The sequence below is a fragment of the Girardinichthys multiradiatus genome, chromosome 15, assembly GCF_021462225.1.
Source record: "Girardinichthys multiradiatus isolate DD_20200921_A chromosome 15, DD_fGirMul_XY1, whole genome shotgun sequence".
NCBI classification, from domain to species: Eukaryota; Metazoa; Chordata; class Actinopteri; order Cyprinodontiformes; family Goodeidae; genus Girardinichthys; species Girardinichthys multiradiatus.
The window spans coordinates 27,495,435-27,517,638 of NC_061808.1; the positions used below are offsets into that span (position 1 = coordinate 27,495,435).

Sequence of the window (22,204 nt, forward strand, 5' to 3'; positions counted from 1 at the left end):
TTCTTGGGTTGAATTAAGATTATATTAGTTACTCTAGCTGAAAGTGCTTAATGTGTTCAATTCTCATTTAAACAGTAGGTGACACATGGCCTCCAAGCTTCATTTCTGTATAAACACCTTCCCAATAAAAACACATTGGTGGCTTAAAGGTTGATAAAATAGCATTTGTTTTAGGAGATATCGGTCCACTTTAGCCTGGTCCCTCTCGGGCTAGCCGTTAGCTTCACCATCTGGGACCAAATTATCCTGATTTATACTAAAGAGGGTAATCTGCTGCAGGTAAGATATTGACTGTCTTACCTTTTCACAGAACCTCAATCATTAACTGTCTTTAATCAGAGGGAAGGTGGAGCTTATCCCTGTGGTCAATGGGTGAGACATAGGGTGAACCAAGGACATAGAACCAGTTCCTTGCAGGACCAGCTCAGACACATATTGGACAGGCAACCATGCACACACACATGTTCAAACCAAAGGTGAGGGTTGCCATTTGACCAAATCTGCATATCTTTGGACTCTTAGTGGAAGCCAGAAAATCAGGAGAAACACTGAGACCTTCCTGCTACAAGCCAAGTGTTGTTGGGATTGTGCTTGTGTTTTCTTCACAAATAGCAGACCTTGCACTGATGGAATTCACGTTGAAAAATGTGTGATCATCAAAGTATTGCAGAATCCACCCATAACAAGTGTAAATCTGTTAGGCTTTAACATGTATGTATACGTAGATAGGGGATGCTCATTGTGTTTTAACTCATTTCTATGTATGGGGTTTTTAAAAATAGTTTTTTTTTTTTATTCTTAACCTGTACAAAATAAAAGTAACTAAAACCGAAAAGCGTACCCTAGAAAATGTTAATATACAATCTAAGATATACAATCCTCATAAAGACTCAAATGTGGTGAAAAATGGAGATCGTTAAAGAGATCGTTTGGATTTTGCAATGTGATGTAAATAAAATGTAAGTGATAGTTCCCTAACCTGCAATAGACAGATGTCAACTCATCATAAGTTTGTAGAAAATGAGGAAATCTTTAGAGTGGGGGAGCTGCTAGTCAGACTAATCCTCCAACCCCTCCATTCAATTCAGCACATTTTAACCATCCAAAAACAGAGGTGTTCAAAATGTGGCTTGCAGGCCATTTGCAGCCCTTGAATTGAGTTTGTGTGGCCCCAGAATGCATTTCAGGAATATAATGAATTTGGCCTGCCAGCATATGGGATTGATGCAGGTGGACACATCGTAAAACAATTTTATGAGTGGTTATAATCCCAATAATCTTTCTACTGCAAATAATGGAACTATTACTGCCAATTACTTTAGAGAAACAACATGCGAACTCATGGGAGAAAGGTCAAGATGAATTAAGAGGCTTACCAGAAGCCTTGTTATAAGGCCACACCACCGAGGATCCAAGTCTCCAGTGTATTGGAAATAAATATTTAACTAAGACTGATCTGATGTACAGTCCTAAAAGTCAAAAGAACATCGTTTCAATATTTGTCATAGATATTATGACATTCTCTTGCACAGAAAGGGATCTGGTTTGAATAAAAAACGATGGTTCTGTCATAGAGCAATTGCAACATTTATTGAAGTGTTGGCTTTCTTGTATTGATTTTTCAACACATTACAAAAATACATATATGTTCAAAACAGTAGATGTGTACTGTTCTGAAAACACTTTTTTCACAATGATGCCCTCCCCACCCTCGAAACAAAAAACAAAAAAAGGAACAAGGAAACTTTTTTGTACAAAGAGTGTAGGTGAAAGTGTTGAAAAGTGAAAAGTGAAAATGTATCCAAAATTACAGCTGTAAGTGCCATCACAAGACCTTCAACCAACATGAGGAGAAGACCATGAAAGTCCATGAAAGTCCTTTAAAATTGATTTGGAAAATAATTCCTGCACAGAACCACTGTATTTGCCTGAAGGTTTTTTCTTCAGCATTATTTTCCTCTTTTTTTCAATCATTTTGTTTTATATCCACTAAGGATAACTCAAGAAAAAGAAAAGTTTTTAAATGAAAAATTATATAAAAACAACTAATAGCTGGAGTCAAAAGTGACATCACTGTTGTTAAAAAAAATATCTGCCATGACAGCATTTACATAAAACAATTTCCATACAGTGAACAAGCAATCATACAAAACACATTAATGTAGATAAATCCCCTCCACCAGGAAAATCATACAAAACTGCCAAATTATCAGAGAGAACATTGGAGAAAAAAAATACTTTAGCATCATTTTCAACACTAACACAGCGTATTTTCTTAATGGCATACTTCAACACTGTAAACATATTGTAAGACTGAATGTCCGTGTGTGATCTGGGTCTCTGTGAGCTTTCCACTGTTCATCGTCCGAGTGTGTTTACATGGCTCATCACGGCCTCACTCCGAACGGGGGAAATAATACACGACGTGTTTAAAAAGCACCTTGATTTCTTTTTTTTTTCTTTTTTTTTTTGCATTCATGCATAACCACGTGTAAGCAAGCTCTCTTTCGCTTTTGTGTTAATTCACCAAAATATACCTAGCTGCGTAGCTTATGCAGAGCTCTTTGTGACCACAAAATTTTCTTTCTCAGATTTGCCAGAAAAAAAAAGTGAAATTGCATTTAAAGCACAGCATATCTTTTTATCTATCAAAGGGAAGTGGTGCAGATAAAACCTGACAATAGGCCAAAATGGTAGGTCAAACTTTCAAGTGATTATGATTTCAATGGCTGAGTATTGCAGCGCTAAAATGAAAGATGTAGCCTCATTCTCTTTTCATGTGGCTCCTCTGTCTCCCTCCCTCTCATGCTCGCTCTGTCTCACTCTGATGGTCTGCTATAAGATGTGGCCAGTAAATGTGCATTTGGGTACAGAAAAAAATACATGTTTCATATGCTTCCAATTTCATTTGAATGACTACTATCCCCAGTCAAGGTCTTGCTCTCTCTCCCTCTATTTCTTTCTCACACATCTTCATTTCCCAGCTCCAATCTTTCATTTTTGCTATAAGAATAGCCCTACTCAAGGTCGCTCGGCCATCCCCTAGTGCCGCTGTGCTCCAAATTATCATAACTCATATGGCTTTTTTTTTTTTTGTTGTTCCACCAGATTCATTTTAGGATGAACGATGCAGAAAATAAAAACAGTAATCCCCGGAAGACATGTACGGGCACACTGTCTCAAAATCTGTTACAGGGAGTTAAACCCATATCACTGTGTGAGGCGAATGAACAGGATTCCTTTAAAAATGCAGCTCCAATGCATGAATCTGAGCAGGTGAACTGTGAAAAGATGCCGTCAGAGAGAGACTCAGAGCGCACCTCAAAGAGGTGAGAAACACAAAGTAACACATCTTGATATGAATTTCGCTTAAAAATCATTTCTCAGGTCACCATGAAAATACAGAAAGTCAGTTTAAGTTGTCAAGAGGAAGCGGTTTTGAAGGTAAATTTTGCTTAAATGACCTTTGACAATGAACTGGAGATGGGCTTGATGAAGAAAACAATAGATGGTGGTTACATGTAGCATTTGTAAGCAGCTGGTCTTTTGATTGTGTAGATTTAGGCCATCTTTCATTTACAGTCAGGGCTACATTAACATATAAAAAAGAATATTTACAAACCATAAAAAGGACTGTTCCTGTTCTCACATTAATCGCAAGTAGTCTTTAATCTATTCAACATTTTAAATATGGTGGTTTAATCCTACATTAGGAATGTACTGAGCATCAGTTTAAGGGTATCTCCATTAAGTGCAACCTTTATTTACGTCCTTTTTTGCAGCAAGGACACTAATACAGTAACTGCATTTTGCCATTTTTCCAATTTTTTTGCCATTTTTTTAAAAGGACAAGGCTCCCTGAATAAATTAAGACCAACTTACCAGATCTCTCAGCTAATATCGGATTTTTAAAACCCAGAATGGATGTTTTTTTTTTGTCAGGCTGACATTCAGTGCTTTAGGCCTGTATGAGGGAATGGATTGTAATCCGCTGCTGCAGGTAATATAGAAAACAAATCATTTTTTTGTTTTACTTTTAAAAGCTAACTGCTTCACACAAATTTACTCTCACAGGATAACAAGCTTCCTTAAAGGAAAAAGTTAAACATTGTATTAACGGTGACGTCTTCTCAGTTATAGCATTTTAGAAAAAGAAAATGTTTTTTTAGAACATTTCAAAACTAACTCCATATGAAATCCCACAAAGATTTACCTGCACATGCCAAATATCATTACAAAAATCCAATAAATACAGAAATTATTGCACAGTAGAAAGGCTCCATAGATTCTTAACTGATAAAATCCTCAGACTGTTTGAAACACCCAGTTGAGCATTTCAGACAAGTTATTAAAGTTTCCATTTGGTAATATTCTCAGGTGGCAGTTTCTGTGACACGAAAAAATGATAAACATCAATCTTAATTTTTTTTTCAAGAGAGTGATAATCCAGCCAAACCCCATCATTGAAGAAGTGGTGTTGGGATTTGTGTGCATGTATGAGTGCATAGTGTGTGTGTGTGTGTGTGTGTGTGTGTGTGTGTGTGTGTGTGTGTGTGTGTGTGTGTGTGTGTATGTGTGGGAGAGAACAAGGATGTGTGTGTACTGTATGCCGTATGCTTTATAACTTATCACTGGTGGCTTAACCTCTGTCCGCTTGCTCGAGTTTGACCTCACTGGCCATCAAATGTTCACCATGCCATTTCTTCATGTGTTTCTCCAGTGTGCTGTAGACACTGAAGGGCATGTGGCAAATGTCGCATCGATACACCTCCTTCCCAAACTGGCCGTGGGTCTTCATGTGGCGAGTCAGCTTGGAGCTCTGGGCACAGGCGTAGCTGCACAGGTCGCACTTGTATGGCCGCTCCCCAGTGTGGCTGCGCCGGTGGACTGTCAGATTGCTGCAGTTCTTGAACACCTTGCCGCAGTACTCACAGGTGTCGTTTCGCTTATCTTTCGAACTGGGAGGCCGGCCAGGTCCAGGTCCACGCAGGAGGTGAGGGGTGCTGCTTCCGCTGCGCCCCGATGCACTGCCGCCTTCTATCATTTCCCCTGGGGGAGTGGAGAAGCGGAGGCTTTCTGAGGAGGAGTGGTCAGAGGAGGTGGCGAATGGCGACTGGCGGGAGTCGGTGAACCCCAAGAAAGGTTCTCTGATGAAGTGGCGGGAAGCAGCGTAGCCAGCCAGGAGCTGGGAGTAGACATTTTCTGGAGATATGAGAGGTATGGTTGGAGGAATATCCAACTGCTCCTTCTCTATCTTGATCCTCTTGTTGTTAGAGGGGCTCAGGCTGGTGATGGGAGTGGGCCTACGCTGAAAGAGCCCAGGAAAGGACTCGGCTTCACTTACACTGATCCTGCCATTCATTATAGGCCTAATATCCTCTTGCTCCTCTCGCTCTCTGTCTGGTTCCCTGTCATTTTCTCTTTCAGCTTCATTCCTCTCTCCACTGTCTCCATTAGGTTGCCTCTCCAAGACTCTCTTGTTAGGGTTAAGTCTAAGGTGATTGTCCAGGTGGTTGTATGGGTGCATGATTCCCATCCCGCCATTGTCATTAACTCTGTCTCCACTCATGGGTTTCTCCTCATGGGACTGTCTGGGACCGTTTTCTCTATTCTGACTGAATTCCTGGGAATCCTCACTTAAGTTGGAATCTAGTCGACCTCCGTTCCGTAGCTCTTCCTCCTCCTCCTCTTCTTCCTCTTCCTCTTCTTCCTCCTCTTCCTCTTCTTCCTCATTCTCCATCTCCATCACCCTTCCGTCTCCCTCTATGATTTTCCCTTCACTTTCTCCTTCCTCTCCACGACTTCCCTGTTCTGGAGAGCCACTCATGTTCCCAGACTTGTTGTGCATATGTGTTTTCATGTGCCTTTTAAGTTTGCTGGCCTGGGAGCAGGCATGATCACACAGATGACACTTGTAGGGCCTCTCTCCTGTGTGGCTGCGTCTATGGACAATTAGGTTACTCTGAAACTTGAAGATCTTGCCACAGAACTCACAGGATTTGGACTTCCCAGGGGCCTGATTCTGACCCTGTGTGTCTGGAGGGCTGGAGGAGCCATGCCCACCCTGAGATGTGGGTGGCTGTGGGACATAGGTGATAAATGTTGGGGGCTTGGCACCAGGCTGGAAAAGTGTCGGACTCAGCAGGCGGTGCATTGGTGGCACGCGGTTTGGTGACAGAGGAGGTGTGGGCCCGCCGTTATTGGTTGTGTTGCCCGCTAGTTCTCTCAGACGACGGGAGAAGTCCATGGAAGGAGGCTCCATGGGGGTCATTCTCATCACCCTCTCAAAGGCACTGGGGTGCTGTGACAGCAGCCCCATTTCCTCTGGGCCCAGTCGCTCTAGAGGTGGTCTAGGGGGAGGAGGAGGGCTAACAAAGGGAGGTGTTGCAGGCAGCCGAGTCTCCATGTACCCTGGAGGGTGGGGATGTTCCCTGAGCAAGGGCGCAGCCATGCGGAGGAGGTGAAATGGGTTGTTGGTGTCTCCAAGGAAAGTAGGGAGAGGGGAGCGGGGCAAGGCATCGGCTCCCGGGGGAGGAGGCAGAGCCATGCGGGGAGTGAAAGAGCAGTTGGCCAGATGGTTGTCGAGATAGATGCGGATGCCATGAGTGTGCTGGGCATGCTGAAGCAGGAACCAGGCGCTGGTGAAGGTCTGCTTACAGGTAGTACAGATGTAGCTGGATGGTTCGTCTTTATCTGCAGGTCAAGAGAAAAAGACAAACTGTTGTAAAAAACACATATAATGTACAAAAAACCTTTTTATTCAACAACCAAACCAAACTTAACATTGGTGTAGACTCTCGGTTGACAAGAACATGGCATTACTAGGTTCCAAAAAAGGAGGAAACTGGACTTATCTTAGTATTTCTTAAAAACGTTTCACCTTTCATCCAAAAGACCTGCTCTGTTTTAGCTATGTTTGGGAGTTTCAAGTTTATAACTACTTATAAATTCCCAACCCATGATCAGGACTGAAGGCGCCTTTTAGATAAGAGGTGACATATCTTTAAGTGACACGGAAAAAAAGCCCAGTTGCATTCTGTTTCAGTGCTGAGAACAAACCAACCTTTGCATTTTGAATCTGTGTATGAACACGTGAGGCATTTGGGAAAATTTATTGCACTGAGACTGAAGTGTAAGATGAGCTTTCTGTTTGCACGTTGTGTTATGAGGCTTCATAAGAAAGGGTGTGCTTCTACAGGCTAATATAGGTGGCAGGTATTGCCCTTAGGCCATGACACATTATGCAAATTCTAATGTCAGCAGGGCTTTAATATACAGATCCATCTCGTCAATTCTGTCATTTCCATATGGAAACCCGGGAGCGAACAATTGGGTAAAAAACAGAAGATATTAGGGGTGGGGGTAGGGGATGGAGACAGAGAGTGTGACAAAGAGAAAAACTTAAAAGCACAGACCAGACAAGAGATAGAGCTGATGAGTAAATAAAAATACTGCTGGTTTTAAAACTGTGTCCACATTAAATGGATCTCTGCGTCACTGGTGTAGTTACGGGGGACTGTAAAGAGATCTGTTGTGGCTCCATGCTCTGAAAACCGAGTGCCACTCGCTGACAAATTACCCCTTTAAATGCTGTGACTTAATAATGTCATATGAATCTATCAGTCACTGTGGCGTGGTCCTGTCAGCCTACTTTTGACTCATAAAAAAAAAGAACCTCGGTAGAGGTTCATCTAATTGAACACAGACTTGTCCTGAAGAGGCATTTCCACAATCCTGGGTTTGCTTGTAAGGCATCTGAATCTACTTTATGATCAGCAGCTACCGCAAGTGAAGTCAAGTTGGTACAGTTGTCCCAGAGCTTTAAACCCGGAGGGGCCAACACAAAGCCAGAGAAGTTAGGCTTGGCCAGAGTTTTATGTGATCAACAAAAGAGTCCGTAAGATGGCTGACTGCCTCAAAGCCACCCTTTGTTATGAAATGTAAAACACACACACACATGCGGACACTGGTAAATGCTCAGGAATATGTTCTCTCTACTCCACAGTCTACATCTTTTCACTCACAAATTCACATATTCTCACTGTGCTCTGAGGAGAGCAGATGAGCGAAAGCTGATGTTGGATCAGTGTCTGGTACAGGAAGCTGATTTGGCGCTGTGATTGGTTTGGCATGCCTCTAGGGAGAAAGGGTCAGAAGAAGTTAATGAGGGGCTCATTTACTGATTCAGTCAGTTTTTCTCTGCTATTAGCGGTGCTCTGGTGCAGCCGTCACTTTCACTATTTGTGTGGGTTGGGACACGACCTGACTCCTGCTACTAATATGTGTAGCGTGTTTGCATGTGTGTGCGGAGGCCACCATTTGTGCGTGTGTGGGAACATGTGCATGGATGTGTTTTTTGTGTTCGTACATGCATGGCACAGTGCGTGTGTAGGGCGAGTGGCGGACTGCCTGCCCGTGTTTAGTTTGGCTAAGCATCACACGGCCGCTTGGCAGCGGAGAGCTGGACAGCTTAACAGCTTGGATGGGGAGAAGAGAGGTGCGCGCGGGGGGTGGGGGGCGAAGAGGGGTTTGTCTTTAAGGGACCTGGCCGGCTTGGGCGCACACACCACAGCACACACACAGATGCTATTTACATGCCCCCCCAGGGATAGAGATGCATTATCTCAGCAACTGAAGGATCAATAACTATATAGGACTGAAAAGGGTTTGATGATCTACTTGATGTTTTTCCATTCTTTCTTTTTTAGTCACTTTAAAATCTGTACTAAGGGTACGAATCCAAATAAACCAATCAAAAAACCACCATCCCCATAGCCTCCTAGCCCCACCATCACTGTAGCAACAAATTTGCATCTTGTCATATCTTACACAGGCGCACCATATGCTGCTAAAGGAAGCGTGGCAGCTAATAGAGTGGCAGTCAATGGTGGCTGCTTAATGACGGACAAAGACAAATTTCATCAACTTCCTAAACAAGCAAGTGAGCAACAGGGGGGAGGACAGAAACACAGTGTGGAAAAAATGCTAAACCAGACTCTAATAAAACAAAGTGTTACAAGTTAATCAATACAATTGGTGTAACAATTTGCATAATTTTTTAGGGGTAGATTTTGATGAATAATTTAGAGGATAAACACCAAAAGCTAAAAGACATTTAAATAATATGGTCCCATTTCAACTAGTTTTAATGTATTTACTTAACTAAATAAGTTAAATTCTAATTATTTAGATAATTTTGGTTGTCTGGTGGGTCCTCCAATGTTCAAAAGAAACACAAAATGATAAATCATTTGTAATTAAGGCATAAAATGTGTCTTTTCCTCTTAAACCCTCAGCAGCAACCTCAGGGTTAAGAAGTTCTCATATCAAGCAAACTTGACTTCAACACTAATGCTGTTGCTAAAGTAGCTTTATTAAAATTTGCTATTTGTCATCCTTTCAATCAAATTTGTAAAGTAGGGTCATTCTTAATGAAAGTAAGACACATTTAAAGTTTTAACATCATTGTAAGAAGTAGAGCTCTCATTGGGGCCTCCAACAGCCAAACTTGCCTATGCCTTTGGCTGGCTCTGTTTGGAAACAACTTGTAGCTTTGTGTATTAGCTAAAAGACATACTGTATATAATTATTTTACAGTTTCTAAAATGTACTTACCAACAAAATTAGCAAAATTCTAACTAATTATTGGGATAATTTCCCTTATGTGATTTTTTTCCCCTCATAAAAAAAGAAAAATAAGAACTGGTCAATGATCGAGGTAGTAAGTGCAACTGAAGTAATAACGAACCTTATGAATAAATTGTGATAATGTAGCATGTTAACCTTTCCCCTATCATTCTCAGCTAATGTCATTGATGACGATTGTCTATGAGTGAAGTTGCTTAAATTCTTGCTTTAACACAAGCTCTTTCTCAGCAGCAAGGTTTTATGGCAGTCCCTTGACTAATATAGCATCTTATATCAACATTTACTAAAGTCATATATTCACTTATAAACCAACAGCTTCAGTCAAATTTTGTCAAAGTATAGGTAGGATTTGTTACAGGAAGAAAATATGACATTACATTTACAAACTAATATGCTTGATATATCAATATCTATATATATATATAGATATAGATATAGATAGATAGATATTTAAGCCAATATTTAATATCCTCCAAACTTCCTTTTTATAACGTAAATTCACAGAAAGAAAGCTAAATGCTGAGAGAGGGTTGGCATTCACCTGTCTGGCCAATACAAGCCCTCATTAAGGGATCATGGTGGGTCATGTCATGCTTCAGTTTGTGGTAATTACAGTCGCCTGCTCGACATGCAGCCCTAGACCTTTCCCCAGCTGACCACTGAGGTCAACTGCCAGTTAGAACAGTTATGTCCTCCTCTCAACGCAGTCACCAATGCTGGACCTAATCACCCAATTTACCCCGCCACACCGTATGCGCACCGACACACACAGTCCCGCATGTGTGTGTGTTTGTGAATGAGGCTTAGATGAGAGGTTAAATGAAATGGAGTCGCAGCATGATTCAGTAATACGCTACACTGCATTTTGCTGCTTTTTGTCAGTTTGCCAGCAATTTGTAAACGCTTTGCTGTAATGGAATTCATCTAAAAGGGGACTATCTGTTATTTCTCTGCCCAGGTGTTCACGCTGGCAGGCTATCACATGAAAACAGGGGAGGACATTCACAATGCAGACCTGAGACCAGCTCAGAGGGGCAGCTCTTTGTCCTGCACAAGGAAACAAGGGCTAAGGGCCAGGAGGCCTGGAGGAAGTTATTAAAGCATTGGCACATGCATGGAAGCTGAGGTGGGCCAGTAATAATGCTCTCCCTCTCTCCTGCGTTGTTTTTTTGTTGTTTTTTTTTTACTAAACCACTAGGGCCAATTAACCCAGTCTACAGGGACTGAGATCTGAGCTTTACATCAGATTTTATTCTTTCCAGATTGCCTTTTATAGTCATTATTTTGCCTTAAAAAGTACAAACAAAATGCCAGTGTATAAAGGGAAGCCATGGTAGTGACTGTTTGCATATGGCTAGTGTAGCAATGGTGGCGTTAGTCTGGTAGAGCTGACGTACAAACCAGACATATGGTGTGGCTATGTGGCTTTCTGTCTAACTAAGGAAATCACATATGCCATTCTGGAAAGCTGACATGTTATTTCTGATTTGTATTTTAAAGCTTGAGGTCCCTCCATTTATACTTTGTGGCCTTTATCAGATTATCAAATCCAGAGGGCCCTTCAGGAGGCCCACAGAAGAAAAGAATTCTACAGGGTCAGTATTCTACAAGAGAGCGGGTCAGGAAGTAGACCATGATGACTCTTCTCCTTTCACGTAGCTGTACAAAAAATACAGTGCTTTGCAAAACTATTCACAGCCGTTTTCACATGTTGCCATGTTGCAACACAAGACCAACACAAAATAGTGCATAATTGTGAATGGTTTTCAAAAAAATGTGCGCATGTATTTGTATCCATTCAACCTGACTAAGGCTGAGCTGTTTTGCAGGGAAAATTAAGCAAACATTTTCGTTTCTAGATGTGCAAAGCTGGTGGAATAAAACTAGCTCTACAAACTGTTAATTCAGGGGTACTGAACATAAATGCGCACCACACGTTTTTAATTTTACTTGTAAAACGACTTTGAAAACCAAATAAAGTTTGAGGTTTGAACATGACAAAAATATGAAAAGTTAATGGGTTACGAATGCTTCAGCACATCACTGTGGCTCTTAAACAAAGAAATCAGCATCTGAGTGCATTTTGTGGACTCTAGAGCTTACAGGGTGAGTTATCTGACATCTAGCAGAACAGACTGTGCTGAACAATGTTGCATTAATATAGACACAGGACACAGCAGTGCAGGTGTTGGCTGTTAAGGAGTAGATGACGAGGATGTCCTACAGAAGGTGTCACAAGTGCGAGTGAACGCTGCAACATTCCTGAGGTTCAGGTGCGCCTCACCGCTCCAGCATTTCATCAAGGGCGACAGCATGCCAGGGCGACACATTTGCATACAGAACAAAGCCGCCCGCAGGCTAGGCCACTGGGACGTAAACCTGCCCCTGCAGCCCCTCCTCTGTTTTCTGTGCACGCACACAAACATGCATCCAATACACACACTCTCTTTGTTCACACACACATACCCCTGTACAATCCCTGGGAGTACGTGCATGTGCACCTGTCAGGGCTTTAGCTGACACCTCTGCTGCTGGCGAAGCAGCTCCTCATTAGCATGGCTGTGATCTAGGGGTCCCCAGGGGTCCCAGCCTACTCACCTCACCCCTTGCCCCCCCGTTGCACCTCTGCTCCGTTCCCCGCCAGCTCTCCCATTCATCCCACTCCTCCTCCTTCACCTTCTACGTGTTTCTCCCCTCAGCTTTGACGGCTTGTTTGTCATGAAGAAGACTAATCAGGGGCCACAGTGTGTGTGTGTGTGTGTGTGTGTGTGTGTGTGTGTGTGTGTTTGGCCAAGAGGACAGCAAGGATAGTAATGTCACAGCAATGTAGTAAAGAAAGAAAGAAATAAAGAAAGAAAGAAAGAAAGAAAGAAAGAACGAAGGAACGTGGAGGGTGGAGGGTGGCAGTCGGGGGTACGGCTCTCACACAGTGTGACTGGCTCCATGCTAACTCATAGCAGCTTTGGCCTGTTAACCATATACATCTGTGTGTGTCTGCAACCAATATGACCAGCTGAAATGCCTGATTGCCTGAGAGAAGATTTAAAGCAACAGCACTCCTTAAAGAGATTGCTGCAAAAAGTCAGTGGGCCCTAAAGCAATGCAAAAACTATTTATTCTGTTTTACTTTTTCCCTTATCTCAACTTTTTTTACTCTGTCCCATCTCCCTTTTCCTTCACATACACACCGAGCACCTGTCCAAAGTATCTGGGTACTCCACCCTGACCCTCATTCCTTCTGGGATGTGGGTCAAATGAACAATAAAAAGGGATCAGGTTTCTCCAACAGCTTGATCGTAGGCATGCAAACACAAACAGGCAGAAAACAGCAAGTAGGTCCGGCTGCAAAACAATGCACAAGAGGAGGAGGCACTCGTGTGGTGTGACTGAGGGAGCATGTTGCTGCCATTAGGCAAGAAGGACACAGGGGATGTGCTGTGCAAAATGACTGGCAAGACCTCTCTGTCAGTGAAGAGCTACAACTTCAGGCGAGGAAGCAATACAGACAAAAACAGAGAGAATGAGAAGAAAACAAAACCAGAGAGAATGAGAAGAAAAAAGGGAGCTTCATGAAGTGCATTAGCTAAGCTCTCTGTGGCATTTCTCTAAGCCTGACTCATTGCCATCAGCTCCAACAAAATGCATCTGTGTGGGTCAAGTTTGGATGGGGAAGTGGGGGTACACGCACACTCTTGTGGGGTCTGCTGCCTATCACGCAAGGCTGACAAATGGACGACACTCAGCCGTGCTTGCGGTTAAAAGAAGATGTAAAAGAAAGGAGCAAGATGGAGAAGAAGATTAAAGACATTAAGGCCAAGCACTGGGAAAGACATGTCAGAAGTCAGGAAAAACTTCAAATGGAAAAAAGTCAAAAAGTCAAAAACTGTCAGAAGTAGGCAGCCAGTGTGGAAATAAAGGTACTGTTGTCCACTAACTAAAAATATTTGCACAGATGGGAAAAAAATGGCAAACATTTCTAAAAGATAGGAAAAGCAACTAATATTTGGGGAAAATAAATGCATCTTATGACAGAAAACTCAAATTGACTTAATAAAACAGAGACTGGCTGTGTAGATATGCACAGTGTTTAAGGTTTTACATCCAAATGAGCCCCAGGAATACTGGCACAGAACATAAAATTGACTTTCATTTGCGTGAATTTTGCTTTGTGGAATCTCAAAATGTCATGTAAATGTCATTTTATACATGGTATCCATCATGCATATTTGTTTAATGTATTATAGTATGAATAATTAAACTACTTATACATAATATTTATAAATGTTATAACTGTTTAGGCATCACATCATAATGTGTTGTGCTCATTTGCTGTTGCAAAAGCTCCCAGGAACGTTCCTTTTCTCACACGTTGCATTACAGACAGTGGCTCTTTTGTGGTGCAGTTTGTGGTGTTTGTGTATATGTGTTTGCATGCTATATGCCTATTCATTCACAGAGAGGGCCATGCAGTAATGGTTCCCAGCTGGGTTCTGCCCACTAAAGCTGAGTAGCCGGTCCTGCTTAACTGGGAGCCCACAGGAAGAAACATGCAAGGCCTTGAATGGTGCGGGAGCCCTACCAGCTTGCAGAACCCCATTAAAACTTTATTCTCTCTCCCCTCACAAACGCTGTTAAATCCACTAGAGTCAGGGCAGGATAATAGTCATGATCTAATCCCTGTTGTTTAACTTTTTCCTGCACGGTAAAAAAGGAATTTTGGCGAGCAATGAGTATTAACCCCAAATAATTCAAATTGAAATTAAGCATACTAGTTATAGATGTAATGTTCATAAAAAACAAAATTCTAACAATATATGTTGGAAACAAATCCTACCAAAACATTCTGATTAAAATTGAGCTTGTGATTTTGGTTGGCTAATCTAATTTGCCATGTGTGGTGTTCAGCAGAGAGCTGTAATGTTGAATATATGATTTAGGAACTGCAATTAGACCTGCCAGAAAGTTTCTCTTTTGAGGGAAGAATTTAAGTTTGTACGCAGCTCTAACTAGTTCACTATTGGTGGTAAGGCTGAAGCAGAATTTACTATCCAGCTGAGATTCTTAACCCTAAAGCAGTCATTCCCAATGAACGACACATCTCAGTTGTGGTTGTCAGGGAAACGGTTTACATTTGTTAGAATCGATTTCAAAAACTTTATTACTATTTCTGTAGCGCGTCGTGGCTTAATCACAAAGCAATTCTTGTTTCTTTTTAACAAAGGAGGACAAACTAAATTAGCAAACTGAAACTTATAATTACCATAAATTTCGGACTATAAGCCGCTACTTTTTTCCCACACTTTGAACACCGCGGCCTATACAACGGTGCGGCTAATGCATGTATTTTTTTGTGTGCTTTTTTTTCATGCCACCAAAAACATTTTGCTTGGTAACAGTAGACCAATGAAATTGATGAGTAGTTCAAAGAGGTCCAATGAACTTGTGCGATAAACCAATAGCACTTTCACAATTCAATTACCGGTATTGTAAATCAGTCATTCATATTCACCCTCATCAACATGGAAAATCACCAACGGGTTTCGAAAGGCTGGACTGCAGCGTGATTAAGGGGACCGGGTGCGCTAAAGTGAGAGCGTCAACGAAGAGGTTGAAGTGAGTGACAAGATCCTGAGGCTGTTCAATTTGGACCCTGGAGAACAGGACTTTGACGGTTTCAGTGCGCAGGAAGAACGTGAAGAAGGCGATCAATGACTTTTGACCTGGTAGGCTGCAGTGTATATCAGTCGTTAGGAGACATTGGAATCGTGCACTGTTCAGTAAAAAAGCATAAGCAACGTAATTGGTGTGTTACTGATAACGTGCGTGTATTTAAAGGTAGCCGTGTTACAGGCACTGTTAAAAAAAAAGCATTTGCAATATGCATTTTATTTTACCATACAGATTAAATTAAAAGTTAAAAAATCCTCACGTGTAATATCTTTCTGTGTAAATATCTCATATTACAACGTGGGACACCCGCGGCTTAAAATCCAGTGCGGCCTGTACAAGCACAAAATTGTTTTTGTTTTTTTCTAAAATTAGAGCATGCGGCTTTTAATCAGATGCGCTCTGTAGTCCGGAATTTACGGTAATTTAAGTTGACCTATTATCCAAAATTTATTGATCACTTTTACACTTCCATTTGGGTCTCTAATGCTTCTACAAACAGTCCAAACACAAAAAAAAAAGTGTTTAGTTTTCACGTGTACAAAGTGCTGGTTGGGGGCTTGGCCAGATACAGCTAATTTGCATAAAAGTGACAGAGCCCTAAAACAGCTCATTCTGAAAGTAGCTCAAAAAAGGGGTAACTGAGGAAGTGAAATCTCATTATCAGAGAATGATTTTGTGCAAACAGTTTTATTAACATGTTTTGTATAGCCCATAGACCCATCCCAAATGTTTGAAAGGAAGTATGATAGGTCACCTTCAAAATTTAGTTATTTTTGTTAAGTAGGAACATTTTGGTCAATATCCTTTCTGATGCATTCAGTATCTTTTAACTGTTGAACCTACATAATTTTTGTTACAGAGAGATATATTAATGAAAACAGAGCCGGTTTAAGGCATAACCTAACTAAGCTGCTGCATAGGTAACCCATGCTTGCTGGGTGGTCTCAAAAGTGCTTAATTTAAACACATAAAACAATAATAATAATTTAAAAACTTTTCAATTGTAGTTGCATTTGTCAAGCCTGCTGATTTAATGTTTCTATTTATGTTACTTTATCTATGCTGGAAACTCATTTTATACACAATATAATTGCAAATTAAACAATGAATAACAATTGGTCCCTCTTTCCTTACTACACTGAAACAATGGACCTTAGACTCGACTTCCAGACTAAATGAATAAGACAGAGAAATAGTTTGGGTTTTTTCCACCATTTATCATATTTAGTATAATATTAATTTGATGAATAATGTAAAAACTGGAATTGGGACCCCAGATCAAATTCTGCTTAGGGTCCCTTACAGTCTTGGGATGTCTCTGGATTTATATTTATCCAAATGAATTGCATGCAATTTGTTTCAGCCAGTTGCTTTTATTTTTTTAACTTTTATTTGTCAGACCTTGTGCAGTGAGCACAATACGTATTGCATTAGATGCTAATTTGCAAGTCATCTACTTAGTGTCCAGTAGCAAACAGGGAGAGAAATCCCCTTTCACTTGATTTTCTTTTACCTATTAATAAGCTAACCTACTGAGTTTTGTTGCTATGATTTTTGTTTTCCATTACATTCTCTGCTTACCATGAAAATGTGCAATAGTGTTGTCTAAGGGCCTAGAACAAGGAGTGGTTATTTAAAAGCTGATCAAGTCATATTTTCATGCCCAAATTTCATTTAATAGTTCGAATATATCCAAACTAGTTTTGTGCTTCCACCTAAGCAAATGTACGGAACCAAACCAAGAAAAATGAAAGCAAATGATATTTGATCCCTGTGGAACCCATGAATATTTATTTTGAATATAATCAAAAGCCGTCTGAATTAAAAAAGGTAAAATTATTTATGTAGATGCACAAATCAATAAGGCAAAAATCGAAATCAGCCAATTTTCCCTTCATCGGCACTTGATCAGTGATCAGCAGGTCAATTTATAAAACATAAGGATTTAGTTTAACTAGTCATTAAATACTTCCAAGCCAGGAACTTTCACTACTTTCTGTCAATAAACACATCAGCCAACAACATGTACCTTAATACACTTCAGGGACATGTCCTTGAAGCAAAAATAGGCATAATCCGAGATTCAAAATTACTGCCTGAAAAAGAAAACCTGCAGTACAGTTTTCCCTTTTTTATGTGTTACAGTCAAACCCTAATAGCTTTAACAATCCAACAAATCCTAATAGGAATGGGTTGGTCAGCCCAAAAATCGGCCATGAAAGGTCTGATCAGTGCTTCTCTAACAATATCACATTCAAGAACATAAATCTGAGGACTACATTTTGTGCCAGCCACACAAATTGCTGTTGAATTGCAGAAAGAAAAAAAAATCATGCTATTCATAAAAAGAAATATTCCACATCCTAACAACCAAACTAAATATGTAACATTCACAAATATATAGGAACAAACTTTTTGTTAGCTATGACATCAACTGCAGTGTTATATCCTCATTTGTAACTACCTGCCAAATGGATAAACATAAACATAAAAATTTCACTGACTTTGTCTGTGTCCTAAAATCCAACATATAAATGAACTCTGATATGTCATGAGAAAAAGTAAAATGACTTATGACATTCATCTGAGAGTGCCTCCTTGAGTTTTCATTGGTTTTTTTAATCGCTTATATTTATGAGGTCTTGTTTTGATATACTGAATACCAGCACCACAACATTATTCACGTTGCAACGGTCATGTCTTCAGGGGAATTCTGTTCTCTCTCCAGTGTGTCCTGAAACATACCCAGGTGTGTCAAACGGTCTCCTGTCTTGTCTTCAACACATCGCCTCGGATTGCTACACACAGACACACAAGCTCAAATGCAAGCATGAACATTGATTCTTCTCTCAACACATATTTAAGAAGTGACACGATGTGGCTGAATCTGGCCCCAGGCCCTCCCCTGTGGCCTCTCCCTCTGTCTCTCCCTCCTTTTACCCACTCGTTTATATATATATATTTTTTTCTTCTTACTCTTTCTTTCTGTCTGTTATCACGCTGATACATTTCCTGCTCCTGGCATGGCTCCTGCATAGCTTATGGTTAAAGCAAGCTTTCATCTATCCAGAGCCCTTCAGGACACATACACACATAAACACACTTGTGCACATTTGCAGGCATTGGTACGGGCCAGTGCTGCCCCAGCCAGACCACAGGCCCAGACAAGCTCTGTTGGCACCAATCACTCTGATAACATCTCAAGCTTTATTTCATTCCTGGCTCTCTGTGCTTTGCTGTGGGAAAGACCAGCATGAAAAAGAAAGTTTGCTGGAAAAATATGAATTTCACCAGCATAAAGGAAGAGTGCAGCCCCTTAACCTTCAGCACTTAACCTCCGCCCCTCTGTGTGTTTGTGCCATCTACGGACATGACAGTGCAGGCCCTCTGACATTCAGAAAGCAACCCAGAACAGATTTTTCTGCCCTTTGCCTGCTGGCGTCACAATGGTTTCATCAAAAAATAAAAAATTTGTGATAAAGGAATACATATATTTGAATACATATTGCATATTGTAAGTATTGATGATTTTCCAAATTTTCTAGTGTCTGAGATTTCAGTGGGAAGAAAAAAAGAGACGGCCAAACTGAACCAAATCAAATTTAACGACTCTGTAAATGACAGAAAAATGTTAGCATTAGATTAAAAATGAAAGTAGCTCTGCCTTTCATGCCAAAACATCTGCTTTTTACTCATTTTCCCCTTTTTTTCCCACAGTATATGAGGGCTGTGTGTTATAGAGCTCATACCAAAGAACATGATTTTAGATCCTGTTCTTGGGACAAGTCTGCGGCAGAACAACGCAAAGGTGGACAGGGCCGTGCCAAGGTTGAAATGGGCCCTGAGCAGAATGTGTCTTCGGAGCCCTCTAGCAGATAAGCCCACCACAGCACCACCCTGTTTAACTGAGAGCATGTCTTAGAGTTTACTGATGAATTCTCTAAAATGACTGTTTTCAGAATGCTGTCAGTCAGAATGACTTATGAAAGAACACTTTGCAAACAGCTGTAGCCTGTGTAAACTGTGACAGAAACAACAGAAAACTATAAACATTTTACTTGTATGTTGTATGTTACACATTGAGCACTCATTATTTATTTCAAACTTCAAGTAAGTTTCAATATTACATTAATCATTTGAAATTAGTTGAGAAGTTCAGAATTTGTTCAAATAAAAACAATGCGGTGATTTAAAAGTTGGCCATTCTTGGTAAACTTCTCTACAAACAACAATAAAAACAAAAACTTTTGAGATAGCCTCATATCAGTTTATGCCAACTATTTCATATATATGCTTTGCAGTTTTGTTCCTCCATACCTCAGTTTCATACCCATATAGTTAAGCTTGTCATGTCAGTTTATTGCTCCTAGTAGTGGAGCATTGTTGGCAAACTTCTTAGATAAATGGTCATAAATAATACTCAAATCTCATGTCTAATTTCATGTATTTGTTCATATTCTTATTGAAGATTTTTTATTACACCGTTTCCACTGATTTTGGTTTAGATGCCAGTTTGGACCATTGGAGTCTTATGAAGTTTTACTAATATTAACCCCTGCCCAAACCCAAATAACTCTGCATTGATTTCCTTCTAGTACGTATGATGTATTTGAGTAATATAACATTTCCTCACAGCAGAGTATGAATAGAATATAGAAAAATAATTTAAATTGTCAGTTTTCAAAGTGGGGACAAACCATATGATTTGACGCATGGCTAAAATGATACAGGGTCTCTAAGCGAGCTCCTGCTAATATATCTATTGTTTATTCATAAAACCCCCCTTTCAACAGAAGACTGACTAGCTTCTGGAAAATTACTTGAAATTATCAGTTGCGAAAGAAGTGACAAAATGTCCATACAATGGGGACAATTTTCCCAATAAGAGATACAAAACACCGCAGATTAGTGGGAAACAGCTAGAATTCATATCTAAAATAATAGGCCCACAAATCAACCAAAACTACAAAGATACAAACTGAAAAGAACCTGCTATTAGAATTTAAGTGCTCTTTGTGGCCCCCTGCTGGCCTGGGGACTTTAAGCAGGGGCAGAGTTCGCCTGTGGCTCAAGCCAGTTTATATTACGCTCGTCTGTGTAGAGTTCTCTTTTAGTGTAACTACTCAAGACCAGCAAGTGGATGAACTGGGGGAAGTTGGGTACTGTAAATGTGCCACGAAAGGCTTTCAAATATATTTGGTGGTGAAGCAGCTTGTAAAAGTTAATTTTTTGTCTCCCCTCTTCTCACAATCCCACCCAAGTCACAGTGCTAATAAGAAAAAGAGGGGAAGAACATCAGTGTAGAAAGTATGATTCCTAACCTCTTCTTTTCAAAAATACAAATAATTGCTCACCTATTATAGTGGAAAAATAACAGCACATAAGTACTGTGCATTATGTTGTCAAGTAATCTGCACAGGTTTATGAATGGTTACCAAAGAGGGCCAAGTCATACATGCAGCTTAGCAGGTTCTCCATTCAGGTTGTGCATTTAGAGGTATGCTTTCACTACATGTACTGTATGTTCTTTTTAAGAAAACAAATGCTCCTTCACCCAGTACATCTGCTAGACAGAGCAAGAAAGCAGGCAGCTCAAATATTGTAACTACAGTGCCGTAGTCAAAATACCTTGATTATAGCTATTTACACAGGGAACAAAAACACTTTCACAGATTCCCACTGACACAAGGCAACTGACAAGAAATTCACATCAACACTTCACTCAAAGCTCAACGCAAAAAGTGGTTGGCTGTGTTTGTGCAGAAGTGCCAGAACGTCATCATCGCTCACCATGCATGGCAGGGATGGTGCACGGTTTTTTTTAATGCCTCTTCAGTAAAAGGCTGTTAAGGACCAAAGAGTCCACACATCTGGAAGACACAGTCAGTCAGCACATGCTGAAAGTTAGCGGTGGCGCTCGCAGTCCAAATTAGTGGCAAGTTTTATTCCCCCGCTGTGGTAGGAAAATATCAAATCTGCTGCCATATGAATGCCATAAAGCTGGCTGTGGAGTGTTTGATGCCTTCATGTGGGAGCCTTTAAGCTGAGAGTGGATGTGCATGTGTGTGTGTGTGTGTGTGTGTGTGTGTGTGTGTGTGTGTGTCTGTGTTTAGTGGGACATGCAGGCCTTAATGGGAGATGAGAGCTATTGTATGTATTCTCGCACAGGCATATGTTTTCTGTTTGTATGCCTCTTATCACCGTGTGTCTCGATGCACGTGCATGTTCTATGTCCCTGCATGCAAACGGAAATACACCTTCATATATGTCCATGTGCAGCTGTGACACTTTAGCAGCCCCTTTTGCAGACCCAGTTGACCCTGCTGCTACATAACAGACAGACACAAGCAGAGTCAGACGGACCCTGGGGTGGTCCTGTCTGAGGCGAGGTATTATGGGCCAACAAGGCTAGGGGCCCATATGCAGGCAGGGACACGTATACTGTAATTGCTCATACACGCACACACATATAGGTCCATGCACAGATGTGTGTAAAAGCTAGAAAACATGAAAAGAAAAACATGGTGAAAAGATTTAATATTTTACCTTAATTTTCATCCCAAGCTGCACACTTTAATTTGCGGAGCTTTGCAGATGTTCACACTTATTGTGAATGTGTAAACTTTAGGAGATGCGCTACCCGTTCCTTTCACTTTCACTAAATTGCTGGAAAATGTTAGACAAAGCTTGTAACCACAAAAGCATTTTACCTTTATACTGCAGTTACCTGCAAGTAGGTGTGCAGATGCAAGCTGTGTGGTCACAAAACATTTCTGCAGAAACCCTAAAAAATAACTGAAACTAGGATGATTACTCAGATTTGTGCTTTGTTCTTTTTTCTTTTACATACTAGCAAACTAAACCTGTGATACTGTATGTTACTGAG

At 40.8% G+C, this 22,204-nt stretch overlaps 1 protein-coding gene across 1 annotated transcript in view; it reads right to left on the reverse strand.

Annotated features, from left to right (window-relative positions):
• Window positions 1-1,571: 1,571 nt before the first annotated feature.
• bcl11bb (BAF chromatin remodeling complex subunit BCL11B b) overlaps window positions 1,572-22,204 on the reverse strand; it is a 37,551-nt gene continuing 16,918 nt past the window's right edge. Inside the window, exon 3 of the mRNA XM_047388132.1 lies at window positions 1,572-6,693. Within this exon, the coding sequence (XP_047244088.1) occupies window positions 4,640-6,693 (2,054 nt within the window). The 3' untranslated portion in view covers window positions 1,572-4,639. The remainder of the gene's footprint in view (window positions 6,694-22,204) is intronic.